Source organism: Melanerpes formicivorus, unplaced genomic scaffold (assembly GCF_026170545.1).
Source record: "Melanerpes formicivorus ecotype bairdi unplaced genomic scaffold, bMelFor1.0.p_v2 SCAF_46, whole genome shotgun sequence".
NCBI classification, from domain to species: Eukaryota; Metazoa; Chordata; class Aves; order Piciformes; family Picidae; genus Melanerpes; species Melanerpes formicivorus.
The window spans coordinates 1642935-1656619 of record NW_027142398.1 but is presented as its reverse complement, the minus strand read 5'-3'; the positions used below and the strand labels follow the sequence as shown (position 1 = coordinate 1656619).

The window sequence follows — 13685 nt, the reverse complement described above, 5'->3', positions numbered from 1 at the left end:
TCCCCATGAGAGTGGTGAAGCCCTGGAATGGGTTGTCCAGGGAGGTGGTCGAGGCCCCGTCCCTGGGGGTGTTTAAGGCCAGGCTGGCTGAGGCTCTGGCCAGGCTGATCTAGTGTGGGGTGTCCCTGCCCATGGCAGGGGGGTTGGAACTAGCTGATCCTTGTGGTCCCTTCCAACCCTGAATGAAACTATGAATGAAACTATGAAACTTGTGGTCAGAGCTTGGGTGAAAGGAGTGGAGTACCTGAAGGGCCTACAAGGAGGCCAGGAAGGGACTTTTTCCAAGGGCTTGTAGTGATGGGATGAGAGGGAATGGATTGAAGCCTGAGGAGGGAAGATTAAGGCTGGAGATCAGGAAGAAATTCTTGACAGGGTGGGGAGACACTGGAGCAGGTTGTCCAGGGAGGTTGTGGCTGCCTCCTCCCTGGGGGAGTTCAAGGCCAGGTTGGATGAGGCCTTGAGCAGCCTGGGCTGGTGGGAGTTGTCCCTGCCCATGGTGGGGGTGGTGTGTGTGTGGATCTGAGTATCTTTAAGTTCCCTTCCACCCCAACCCCTTCTATGAATCTGAATCTGTGACTCTCTGAAGGTCCTTGTCTTAAATTGACCAAAGAAAACCCTTTCATACCAAGGCTTCAGATGGTGATGAAAGTATTTTCCTGCTCTGCAAAAGAGGATGTTGGTGCAGGAAACAGCAAAAGCCACCAGAAAGCCTGGGGTTTACCAATCTTAAGTTGAAAAGTGAAATGTCTAAGCTCAGTCTAGAGGATCTGGGCCTTTTTGTGTGGGGGTGTGTAAGGAGGAAATAGTTTTCACAGTATCACCAAAGTTGGAAGAGACCTCAAAGATCATGAAGTCCAACCTGTCACCACAGACCTCATGACTAAACCATGGCACCAAGTGCCACATCCAGTCTTCTCTTGAGCACCTCCAGGGATGAGGACTCCACCACCTCCCTGGGCAGCACATCCCAATGGCTAACAACTCTCTCTGGGAAGAACTTTCTCCTCACTTCCAGCCTAAACCTCCCCTGGTGCAGCTTGACACTGTGTCCTCTTGTTCTGGTGCTGCTTGCCTGGGAGCAGAGCCCAACCCCCACCTGGCTACAACCTCCCTTCAGGGAGTTGGAGAGAGCAAGAAGGTCTCCCCTGAGCCTCCTCTTCTGCAGGCTAAGCAACCCCAGCTCCCTCAGCCTCTCCTCCCAGGGCTGTGCTCCAGACCCCTCCCCAGCTTTGTTGCCCTTCTCTGGACACCTTCAAGTCTCTCAATGTCCTTCTTAACCTGAGGAGCCCAGAACTGGACACAGGACTCAAGCTGACCAGTCTGACCAGTGCTGAGCACAGGGGCACAATGACTTCCCTGCTCCTGCTGGCCACACTGTTCCTGATGCAGGCCAGGATGCCATTGGCCTTCTTGGCCACCTGGGCACACTGCTGCCTCATGTTTTGGCGGCTGTCAATCAGCACCCCCAGGTCCCTCTCTGCCTGGCTGCTCTCAGCCACTCGGACCCCAGCCTGTAGCTCTGCCTGGGGTTGCTGTGGCCAAAGTGCAGCCCCTGGCACTTTTAGGTGTATCAAGGTAACACACAGCAGAAACCTTTCCCTTTTTATAGGAAACTTTCTCCTTAAAGGATTTTATTAGCTCTCAAATGTTGCAGCTCAGCTTACACTCACCTGTCTGTAACCTCTTTTCTGTGCTGGGAAGTGATTCACTCAGTGAACAAACTGAGCAGGCTCTGCTTGGATGCCTCCTTTGGAAGGGTTTGCTGCTACAGGAGGGAAATGCTTCTTTCCAGTGGAGTTAGTAAAGCAGCAGTTCACCCTTCTCAGTACAAATGCAGCCAAACCCAAAGGTGTTCTTCAGGGGTAAAAACCTCAAAAGGGAGCTCAGAAGCTGAAGTGGGCTCCAGATGAGCACTTCCTGCCATTTGCAGGTGTGGCACAGCTTCCTGTTTTGTTGTAATTAGTAAACTCTGAAGCTGTCCAACTTCCACATTTGTGACCCACATCTGACTGAACTGGCCTTCAGCTGGTGTGACAAGGCTCAGAAAGCAAGCTGCTGCCAAGCTCTCAGCAGCTCTCTCCAGCACCAGGGCAGCAGAGGTAAGGTGGAGCTGTGTCCCTGGGGGCTCTAATTGCTGCGTTTCAGACCTGCTGCAGGGAGGCTGTGACTGATTGCTCTGGAGAGTAGACATAGAGCAGGAAAAGATGGTGGCAGTATAGAACAGGCTGTTGAGTTCTTATGCTGTTGTCAGCAATACTTTGATGTTCATGGTGTGGTTTGCAAGGTGCTGAGTGTGAAATGGGGTGAGGGAAGTGATTCTCCCACTCTGCTCTGCTCTGGTGGGACCCCACTTGGAGCAGTGTCCAGCTCCTGAGCCCCCAGCACAAGAAGGACATGGACCTGATGGAGAGGGTCCAGAGGAGGCCACAAAGATGATCAGAGGGCTGAAGCACCTCCCCTATGGGGACAGGAGAGAGAGTTGGCGTTGTTCAGCCTGGAGAAGAGAAGCCTCCAGGGAGACCTCAGAGCAGCCTTCCAGTGCCTGAAGGGGGCTCCAGGAGAGCTGGGGAGGGACTTGAGACAAGGGCTGGGAATGACAGGAGGGGGGGCAATGGCTTTGAGCTGGGAGAGGGGGGATTGAGACTGGAAATGACTAAGAAATTCTTCACAGTGAGGGTGGTGAGACACTGGCACAGGTGGCACAGGTTGGAGGTCGTGGGTGCTTCCTTCCTGGAGGTGCTCAAGGCCAGGCTGTGTGAGGCTCTGGGTGCTTTTGTAGTTGTAGAAGGCAGCTTCCTGCTGAGGCTTTGTGCCAGCTTGTGTCAGATGCCTGAGAAACTGATTTCCAACCCAAATAGAGGCTGTGGCTTAGAAGAGGGCAGCAGGTTTGTTTTGCTCTGGGGTGCACGTGAATGGCTTTGTATAAATCCAGTGCAGATAAAAACAACTCTTGTTCCTTTGTGAATTCCCTTCCTCTCCAGCTTCTTTTGCTGCTTGTTACTGTTTGGAGAGAATGGGAAGTGCTTTCACACGAGCAACTACAGGTATCTGCTTCTTGAAGAGACTGCTCTTAGCTTCTTGACTTGAAGTTGCTGCTGTCCTGCCTGAGAAAGGGCTGCTGAGGGGGTGGCTCAGCACGAGATGTGTGGGGCTGGGGAAGAGCTGCACAGCTGTGCCCCATGGGACACAGCTGGTGTGTGCTCTTTCAGCCTCTGTGTCGTCCCTCTGGCTTGTGGAGAAAGTCAACAGGTTTGAAACCCAGGTTCTGATTGATGTTTTGGTGGTGGTTGTTGTTTCTGTTCACTTCCAGCCCCACCAAGACCCATTCCCACCACTACCCCTGCACCTGCCACTGTACCTACCACTGCACACACCTCTGTGGTTGACCAAAGAGCTTCAGAAGCCAAGTGCTGGATTGATGAGTAAATATTCCACCTTTATTTCCTGGCTTCAAACACAGAGCTCCTCAGGGTGCAGACCCCTCCTGGAAGGGAGGAGTTCTGTGTAAAACATTTATCTGTCTTGGGGGTTCAAAAGGTGGTTTAGGATTTCCCAGTGTGTGCCCTGGATGCTGAGACCACACCTGGAATGCTGTGTCCAGTTTGGGGCTCCCCAGTTCAAGAGAGACAGGGATCTGCTGGAGAGAGTCCAGCAGAGGGCTATGAGGGTGATGAAGGGTCCTGAACATCTCTGCTGTGCAGAGACACTGAGAGCCCTGGGGCTGTTTAGTCTGGAGGAGAGAAGGCTGAGAGGGGATCTGTCTATAACTACCTGAGGGGTGGGTGGCAAGGTGGAGGTGCCAGGCTCTTTTCTGTGGTGCCCAGTGACAGGACAAGGAACAACAGGTACAAGCTGGAGCCCAGGAAGCTCCACCTCAGCATGAGGAGAAACTTCTTTATTGTGAGGGTGCAGGAGCCCTGGAGCAGGCTGCCCAGAGAGGCTGTGGAGTCTTCTTCTCTGGAGACTTTCAACCCCCACCTGGATGTGTTCCTATGTGACCTGCCCTGGCTGATGCTGCTCTGGCAGGGGGGTTGCACTGGGTGATCTGTGGAGGTCCCTTCCAACCCCTCCCATTCTGTGATCCTGGTAGTTCAGAGTGATGCTCATTGCAGCTCCTGACCCTTTACCTCCTGGGGCTTGGGGCTCTTTCATAAAGTTAGAGCACTGCTGGTTCTTTAACACCTCTGCTAAAACTGAGCCTTCTGACACCCTCTCTGTGCATTGACAGCCATGAAATACTCTACATATCCCTAGCCTTCACCTCTGGCATCCTGTTGACTGTTCTGGTTTTTGCCATCATCTACCTCCTCAGAAAAAGTAAGTGACACAGCAGCAGGACCTCTCAGACCTGGGGCAGGAGAGCTCAGCACCTGCTGCTGCACATCTTGGCATGGATGGTGCAAGTCTCCGTGTTCTGCAGCTGACAGGTCCTGTTTGGGTTGGGTTTTTCCCCTTCCACCACTGACCACACAGAGTTCTCCCCACATTCACCCTCTTGCTCTCATCTCAGCCACTTCTGAGGGGTGGGCATGGACTTGGGCCCCCCTCCTGCTTAGGCTGCAGCTGCTCACTTTGCAGTGGTGGTCTGTGAGAGGCTTTAGAAGCCATGTCTAAGCCACACACTCTCTGGTGCTTCTCCATCACCCTGCCCTTCAGCCCCTCTTGCACTGCTGTCTCCCAGCAAGGTGCAGGCTGCTGAGCCTGGTGTCTCTTCTCCTTCCTTCCTAGAGTGTAAGAGGTCCCAGCAGCACTTACAAGAGCAAAATCCCTCCCAGACAGTGACTGAGGAATCTGCTAAGAGCACCCAGGTAAAGGTCACAGTTTTTACTTCTCATGCTTTCCAGAGAGCTTGTTCAGAAGGGTAAAGCTTGCTTTAGAGGGGAGCAAAGAGGTTTGCTCTTGCAAGACTCAAGTGTTAGCTGATGGTTTATTTGACTAAGACAAAGTGATTCCTGCAGTGCCTCCAAGGCTTCAGCTTGTGTTTGTAGTGGTCTCAGGAGGTATCTGAGCAGGTACCTGAGAGCAGGAGGAAAGATGCTCCTTCTGTCTCAGCACACTGCCCACATCTCAAGGATTCTGGGCCTTAGCTATCCCACTGATTGAGCAGCTAAGGGGAACTTCTTTTTAAGGGGCAAGAATTTCTGCACTTTTGCTTCATCAAATTGATTGTTTGGAAGCCCTTAAAGCAGAACTGACCCAGGACCCTGAGCCAAGACTAACATCCAGTCTGATCCAGCACAGTGTTTACTGATTTCCCCCATGGCAGGACAGGCTGTGACTGTTTCTGGGGTGCAGTGTTGAGGAGGGGTGAAAAGCAGGAGGTTCACCCTGAGCTGTGATGCTTACTCACTCATGGAATCTCAGAATGGCTCAGGTTGGAAGGGACCTCAGAGGTCATCCACTCCAACCTCCTCACCCTGGGCAGGGACACCTCTCAACTAGACTCAGCTGCCTCATCCAACCTGGCCCTGAACACCCCCAGGGAGGAGGCAGCCACAGCCTCCATGGGCAGCCTATTCCAGAGCCTCACCAGCCTCCTACTGAAGAACTCCTTCCTCAGCTCCAGTCTAACCCTGCTCTGCCTCAGCTTCAAACCATTGCCCCTTGTCCTGTCCCTACACACCCTTAGGTAAAGTCCCTCTGCAGCCATCCTTTAGGATCCCTTCAGCTGCTGGAGGGCAGCTCTAAGGTCCCCCCAGTGCCCTCTCTTCCCCAGGCTGAACACCCCCAGCTCCCTCAGCCTCTCCTCACAGCAGAGCTGCTCCAGCCCCTTTCTAATGTTTGTGGTTTCTTTCACATCCCCAGAACGAGGTCACCTACACCTCTTTGGTCTTCCACCAGAAGCAGACACCAGTGGCTGTGTGATGATGAAGCTGCCAGCGAAATGCAGATGTTTGCACCTCCTGAACACCAAAAAGAGCTACCAGAAGTTTCTGCCAAGGTCTAGAGTGCCCTGAGAGATGCCAGCGCTGCCGTGTGTCACATCAGCTCCTTTCCCCAAGGGAACCTCGGGGCTCCTTTCCCCAAGGGAACCTCACATCTCCTGTTCCAAACTGCTGCCACCAGAGGTGGACAAACTGCTTTCCATACCAGTTCTTCCTCAGCTGTAGAAATCTGGATGAGCCCTTCCAAGGCACTTGTGCTTTCCAGCTGGCTGGTTGCTCTTGCTTCACACTACCAAAGAGAACTGAAAACCATTCCTCTGCATCTGTTGATGTCTGCACTCTCATCTTGCCCTTTTCCTGGCACTGCAGCATTGGGTTGTGGGGTTGGTTGGGGTTTAATTGCCAGCTGCTCTGGTTAGCAATTCCCTGCTTATTGATGTTATGAGAATGAAGTATTTGAATGCAGATGCCTGCTCCCTTCACTGGGTCATCCACAGGACATGTCCAAATTCCTGGGAGGGTTCCTTTGTGTGCTACTGTCACCAAACAAAAGGGGGAGAAAAAAATCTTCCCTTTGTCATACCCTGGGGGCTGAGGACTCAGTTACCACCAGGGACTCAGTCTGGGGCCACAGAGAAGCTTCTCTGCATGTTCCTGTGCCCACAGATGGGAGGGTGGTTGTCCAAGTACTGTGATCTCCATGTGTTGTTCAATGCTTCTCCTTGCAAAGCTGAATCAGAGCCAAGTTTCCTCCTGCTTCAGCCTGCTCAGAGCCCTCCTTGGGTCTGGTCACCAGAGAGTGTCAGGTAGAGAGAATTTGGGTTGCTCATCCTGGAGAGCAGAAGGCTGCAGGGAGACTTTAGAGCTGCATTTCAACACCTGAAGGGCTCCTACAGGAAGGCTGGGGAGGGACTGTTTAGAAGGCCCTGGGGTGATAGGAGGAGAGGCAATGGTTTGAAACTGGAGCAGGGCAGATTTAGGTTGGAGACCAGGAGGAAGTTCTGCACAATGAGGTTGGTGAAACACTGGAACAGGTTGCCCTGGGATGTGGCTGAGGCCCCACACCTGGAGACATTCAAGGTGAGGTTTGATGTGTCCCTGGGCAGCCTGCTCCGGTTGGAGGTGTCCCTGCTGCCTGCAGGGGGGCTGAGGGTCCCTCCCAACTCTGTGCATCTGTGAAATGCAGAAGTTTGCCTGGGTGCCGCTGCAAACACCTCTCAGAGGAACGCCAGGGGCAGGACCGGGCTGCTCCAGGCTCCCGAGCGCCGCTGCTGCAGACAGGGAGTCTGCCATGGGAGACGTCAGCGGAGCGGGAAGGGAGATGCCAGCGGATGGCAGCACGAAGCCATGGATGGCAGCACGAAGCCATGGATGGGCACCCAGAGCCCGCTCGGCTTACCTGCGCTGTGTGGTGTCCTGAAAAACAGCTGAGCAGTGCCTCCACCTCTCCCGGCCTGTCCTGCCCTCCCTTTCCTTTCTCCCTTTTCTGTTCTTCCCTTTCCCTTCCCTTCTTTTTCCTTTCTTCTTTTTCTTTATCCTTTCTCCTCCCCCCCTCCCCCCTTTTCTTTTTCCCTTTCCTTTCTTCCTTTTTTCTTTTCCTTTTTTCCCTTTCTCCTTTCCCTTTCTTTATTTCTTTTCCATTCTTCCTTTCCCTTTCTTTTTCCTTTGCCTTTGTTTTCTCTGTTCCTTTCTTCCTTTAGCTTCCTTTCTCTTCCTCCCTTCCTTCTCCTTCCTTCCTTGCCTTCCCTTTTCCTTCTTTCCATTCCCATCCTTTCCCCCACAGCACTGATACTCTGCTGTCTGACAGCAGTTAAGGAGGGCTGAAGATTGTCCTGACTTGCACAAATGTGACTTCACCACACCAACAACTTCCCTTCTGCCTTAGACTCTGGGTTAGACGTGCAAGAGGTGACTCACCACAGGTTTCCCCCCAAGACCAGCTCTGAAGCTGGGTTCCTGTGTAGCTGTTTCCTCACTCTGCACTGTACTGAGCCTTTGCAGAACCATTCCAGGTGCTTTGTGAAACCCTGCTAGCCACAGGCAGCGATGTGGTGTCTGCCTGGAGAGCTGTGTGGTACAGCCCTGGGACATGGAGGGGTGACAGGGAACCTCTGTCTGTTGTGTGGCTGCTAATGAGCCCCAGACTCACCTCAGAGCATCTCTGTCTCTCCCTTCCCCATGCCAAGGGCTCTGTACAGTCTCAATGGTAGCCATCAGCCAACTCTTTGTTTGACAGACAGACAGAGGAATTTGGGACAACTTGATCTGCTAACCAGGGTAGAGAAGGGGTTGTGTGTCCTCTTTGGCTGTGCTGGCTCTCTCATTTTCACTGTCTTAGGAGGTTTCTGCTGGAGGTGTTGGTACTTGTGGTCTCCCCACAGAAAGAGTGGTCAGAGATTGAAACAGGCTGGAGTCCCCAGCCCTGGAGGTGCTCAGAGCACCTGTGGCCATGGCACTCCAGGACGTGGTTTAGTGGCCTTGGTGGTGGTAGGCTGGTGGTTGAACTCAATGCCCTTAGAGGGCTTTTCCAACCAAAGGACTCTGTGAGAAGCTTTCACATCAGGAACCTGCAAGGAGTTTACCCTGGGTGTGGAAAAGTCCAGCACAAATTGCCCACCCCTGGCAGGGTGGGTGGAGGTGGCTCATGGGTTAAATGGTGCTGTGGAGGATGCATGGGCAGTGGTGGCCTGAGATGTTCCCTGGCATTTTGGGACTTGCCATCTGGCTGCAGTGTTAAAAGGGATGGATTTTTCAGAGCTACAGCCACGGTGTTGACGTGACTGTCAGGCTGCATCTCCCTCAGCCAGCAATGAGTCAGCTCTCACAGGAGACCTAAATGCTTTGCTCTCCCTGAGGGATGTTTGTACACACGTGGACTGCTGGCATGTGCCTTCCCCCATCCCCACTTCTAGTTCCAGCATTATGCAGCCTGTTTGCTCCCTGCCTGGGACTAAACACCCCAACTATTTCCAGAGCAACTGCTAGAAGCAAGAACCAGGGAGCTAGACCTGCAGGGAGCTTTCCCAGCCAGCCCCACCACTGGCAGATGAATTCTCCTTGGTGAATTCTCTCCCTCTAGAGAAACATTTTCCTGCTCTTCAGGTGGGATCTGGTTTTGGTTTTCATTGTCTGAAAGCAATTGGTTCTACCAACTGAGAGTGAGAGATCCTGGAGCAAAATTCTGCTGTCCTTCTGCAGTGACTTCCTTTGCTGGCCTCTTATTAATAGAGCTGAGCTATGCAAGAGGGCAGGACTTTGGCTTGTGGCACAGCTTACATCAGATAATAAACTGAGATGCCTGACCTCAGCTAGAGGAGCAGATGCCAAGGCTTTCTGAGATAACTCCCAGAGTGGTGCACTCCCTCTTCTGCTTTTCCTAGCCCACTCCTGTTACTAAAAGATGGAGGGCAAAAAAAAGACCCTGGCCTCTTTTGACCTATTTTGAGCTTGACCCACCCCACCCCACCCCAAAACCCACCTGGGTGAGCTGCGTCCTGTGCTGTCCTGGTGAGGATACCAACTAACCCAGCGTGGAGACTTCATGCAGGCTGCTTGGTTTGGGTAATGTGGGAAATGAGCAGGCTGAGCTGAGAGAAAAATCCATCTGATTATTTATTATGGTATGCCCAGGTGGAGATGGGTGCCAAGTGGTGTCCCTCGAGGGTCTGGCCTGGGAGCAGCGCTGTCAGCATCTTCATCAACGATGTTGACAGAGAGACTGAGGCACCATCAGCAAGTCTGCAGGTGATACCAAGCTGAGTGGTGTGGTTGATAAGTCTGGAGGACAGGAGGGCATCCAGAGGGACCTGGGTTGAGGAGAATCTCTCGAGGCAAAGTGCAAGGTCCTGCACCCTAGGTTGGGTCAACCCTTGATACCAACCCAAGCTGGGGGGGTGATGAGGTTGAGGCCATCCCTGCAGAGAAGGACTTGAGGGTCCTGCCCTTGTCACAAAAGAGTTGGTGCAAGAGGGGGAGTCACTGAAGCAGAGCAGCCGCTTCCCTGTGAGCTTCTAACAACGCAAAGAGCTTCATCAATGGGCTGGCAGCTCCTGGCAGGTCAGAGCTTGTTTCTGGTTAACAGCTTAGTTTGTGGATTGCTCTGTAAGAACTGGGTCTGGTTTTCTGCACAGAACATAGGTCCTTAAAATGAGGAGGTATGTGGCTTTGAACTTCTTGATCTTGCAAGCATAGACAATGGGGTTCATGGCAGAGTTGGCATGGGACAGCAGGATTGCCACGTACACCACGGAGGGGGGGATCTGACTCCTGGACTTAAAATAGGAAATGCAGTTTAGGATGAAGAGAGGCAACCAGGACACTGCAAATAGGAAGAGGATAAGTGCTAGAGATTTGGCTATCTTGAACTCATGGCCATAAAACCCTCCTGCTCCTCTCCCCTTGCTTGTATTTTGGCTTAGCTTTGTCTGGATGAGGTAGAAGATGCCAGCGTACAGGGCACACATGGTGAGCAGAGGGACCACGATGCATGTGAAGAAGCAAAAGAAGACTATGTAGTCCTCCCTCATCACAGAGGTGAACTCACACCTGAAGAAGTCAGAGCTTCTGGATTCTGCCTTGTGCCACCCAAACATGGGGACGAATGCCACCAGCAGGGACACAGACCAGCACGAACCCAGCGCCCACCAAATCCTTCTCCTTGTAGTGACTGCTTTATATCTGTGGGGGGAGAAAACCCAGGTGGGGTTAAACAGAAGTGTTACAAACAGGTAGAGGTGGTCTCAAGAAAGCTGGCTCAGTGTTCAAGTGCTGCAGGTTCGTTGTCACAGAATGAGGCAGTCACTTTTCTTCTGGGGGAGGAGGGGAACCAAACCTTTATTAGAATAAACCTTTATTAGAATAAACCAAACCAGGTTGGAAGAGACCTTCAAGATCATCGTGTCCAACCCATCAACCAATCCAACCCACCCAAACAGCTAACCCATGGCACCAAGCACCCCAGCAAGTCTCCTTCTGAACACCTCCAATGACGGCGACTCCACCACCTCCCCAGGCAGCCCATCCCAATGGGCAATCACTCTTTCTGTATAGAACTTCTTCCTAACATCCAACCTGAACCTCCCCTGGCGCAGCCTGAGACTGTGTCCTCTTGTTCTGGTACTGGCTGCCTGGGAGAGGAGACCATCATCAGCCTGTCTACAACCTCCCTTCAGGTAGTTGTAGAGAGTGATAAGGTCACCCCTGAGTCTCCTCTTCTCCAGGCTGAGCAACCCCAGCTCCCTCAGCCTCTCCTCACAGGGCTGTGATCCAAGCCCCTCACCAACTTTGTTGCTCTTCTCTGGACTCGTTCCAGCAAGTCAACCTCCTTCCTAAACTGAGGGGCCCAGAACTGGACACAGTGCTCGAGGTGTGGCCTAACCAGTGCAGTGTACAGGGGCAGAATGACCTCCCTGCTCCTGCTGGCCACACTCTTCCTGATGCAGGCCAGGATGCCATTGGCCCTCTTGGCTGCCTGGGCACACTGCAGGCTCATGTTCATCCTACCATCAACCAGCACCCCCAGGTCCCTCTCTGCCTGGCTGCTCTCAGCCACTCTGACCCCAGCCTGTAGCACTGCCTGGGGTTGTTGTGGCCAATGTGCAGAACCTGGCACTTGGATGTGTTCAATCTCCTGCCCTTGGCCTCTGCCCATCTGCCCAGCCTGTTGAGGTCTCTCTGCAGAGCCTCTCTACCCTCCAGCAGATCAACTCTTGTCCCCAGCTTGGTGTCGTCAGCAAATTTACTGCTGATGGACTCAATGCCCTCATCCAGATCATCAATCAAGATGTTAAAGAGCACAGGGCCCAGCACTGATCCTTGGGGCACACCACTGGTGCCTGGCTGCCAGCTGGCTGTGGCACCATTCACCACCGCTCTCTGGGCCCGGCCATCCAGCCAGTTTTGAGGCAAGCCCTAACTCTTCATTTGTACTCATAAGCAGAACTAAGTTAACTTCCACTCTTCATAATCAGGTGCCTTCAGCTACCCAAGCAATAAGATGAGAGGAAACGGCCTGAAGCTGTGTCAGGGGAGGTTTAGGTTGGCAATTAGGAACAATTTCTTGACTGGAGGAGTGGTCAGGGATTGGAACAGGCTGCCCAGGGAGGTGGTGGAGTCTCCTGAGCCCCTCCAGGGATGGTAATGCATAGCCATGGCAGTTGGGGCTATGGTTTAGTGGCCATGGTGGTTGGGCTGGGTGATCTTAGAGGGCTTTTCCAACCCAAACAGTTGTGTGATTCCAGTCTGTCCCTTGTTTCACTATCATCTTAGTGCTTCTCTTCCCTAGGTGTTGCTTATCACCTGTCAGCACTCCTGCCTTACCTCTCAGCTGCCTTGGCTGTGCCTTGCCCTTCACATTTGGTTTATGCCATTTGTAGGACCAACCTGTTCTTATCAATCCTTTCCCCATTCTCAATGTGGCTTCTTCCCTGCTTGAGGCTATGCTCTGCATTGCTACCATTCAAATATCAAAGATGAATGGCTTAAGCTAGCCCTTAAGCCTGGAGGCTCTTTTGTCTTCCCAGCACTGAACACTAAAAAGGGATTTGTTTAAAAGCCTCAGAGACCCAGAGGAATCCATCCTGCAGACACCCAAAGAGCTTCAGAACTCAGCTGGTTCACTACAGGCTCATCCAGTGGCCAGACTCTGACCAGGAGGAGCACTGAGATACTGGCCCTGCACAGTCACCCCCAAGGTCTGCCCAGGCTGCACTCTTGGCTGCAGGGAGTGGTTCTTGCTCTGGAAAGCTCGGCTCAGGTGGGCTTCCAGGCACAGGAACCTTCTCCACTTAAAGCAAATACTTGTTAGAAAAGGCAACCAGCACCAGAACAAGAGGACACAGTCTCAAGCTGTGCCAGGGGAGGTTTAGGATGGAGGTAAGGAGAAAGTTCTTCCCAGAAAGAGTAATTGGCCACTGGAATGTGCTGCCCAGGGAGGTGGTGGAGTCCCCATCCCTGGAGGTGTTCAAGAGGGGATTGGATGTGGCACTTGAAGCCATGGGCTAGTTAGTCAGGAGGTGTTGGGTGATAGGTTGGACTTGATGCTCTCTGAGGTCTTTTCCAACCTTGTTGATCCTATGATTCTGTGAGAAGGGTCAAGGTAAGGAGAAGAGAGGAGGTGGCAGCCCTGGGGCAGAGCCTGGGCAGGGGAGAGCTGGCAGGAGCGGGGCAGAGGGGCCGGCGGCGGCCCTGTGCTCACCTGGTTGTCAGCTTCACTCGCAGGTACCTGTCGATGGCGATGGCCAGCAGGGAGAGCACAGAGGCGATGGTGAACAGCACCATCAGGCAGCACATGAAGAGGCAGGTGTGGAAGCGGACAGTGATGCCCAGGCTCACCACGATGGCCAGGGGGATGACGACGACCCCCACGGCGATGTCAGCCAGCGCCAGGGAAACGATGAAGTGCAGGGTTGGGTTCTGGAAGCCCGAGTTCAGCTTCACCACCCAGATGACCAGGATGTTGCCCAGAGTGGCAAACAAAGCAACCAGGCACTCAGCACCAATGTAAACCCTGTCCAGGGTGCTTGGCACCAGGCTGGCGTTTGGCATGGCCGGTGGCTGGAGGTGCCTTCACCTCGGCTTGAGCTGCAGAAGGACCAAGGGAGTCAGTGACTGTGTGTGGGCTCTGTCCTCACTGCCTGCTGCTCAGAAGTTCCAGTGACTCTCCAGCATGCAAACCTCTCCTTGGTCTTTCGTGCCCTTGGCACCTGAGCTGCTGCCCTTCCAGAGAGCTGCAAGGACCTCAGCATGCAGCAAAGGGCTCCCGAAGCTCACAGCAGCCCTTCAGCAGCCAGGTACCAGCAA

The 13685-nt window shown here is 53.2% G+C and overlaps 2 protein-coding genes across 2 annotated transcripts; one reads left to right on the top strand and one right to left on the bottom strand.

The window, feature by feature from the left end:
* Window positions 1-1968: 1968 nt before the first annotated feature.
* On the top strand, window positions 1969-6341 carry CUNH1orf162 (chromosome unknown C1orf162 homolog). Its single transcript, XM_068159435.1, has 6 exons — window positions 1969-2099; window positions 2982-3044; window positions 3311-3422; window positions 4229-4317; window positions 4729-4808; window positions 5806-6341. The coding sequence occupies exons 2-6, from the start codon at window positions 3014-3016 to the stop codon at window positions 5863-5865; spliced, it is 372 nt and encodes a 123-aa protein (XP_068015536.1). The 5' UTR covers window positions 1969-2099; window positions 2982-3013; the 3' UTR covers window positions 5866-6341.
* A 3620-nt stretch (window positions 6342-9961) lies between these two features.
* On the bottom strand, window positions 9962-13430 carry ADORA3 (adenosine A3 receptor). The gene is made up of 2 exons (XM_068159434.1): window positions 13081-13430; window positions 9962-10562 (listed from the first exon to the last, which is right to left on the bottom strand). The coding sequence occupies exons 1-2, from the start codon at window positions 13428-13430 to the stop codon at window positions 9968-9970; spliced, it is 945 nt and encodes a 314-aa protein (XP_068015535.1). The 3' UTR covers window positions 9962-9967.
* Between the last annotated feature and the right edge of the window lie 255 nt (window positions 13431-13685).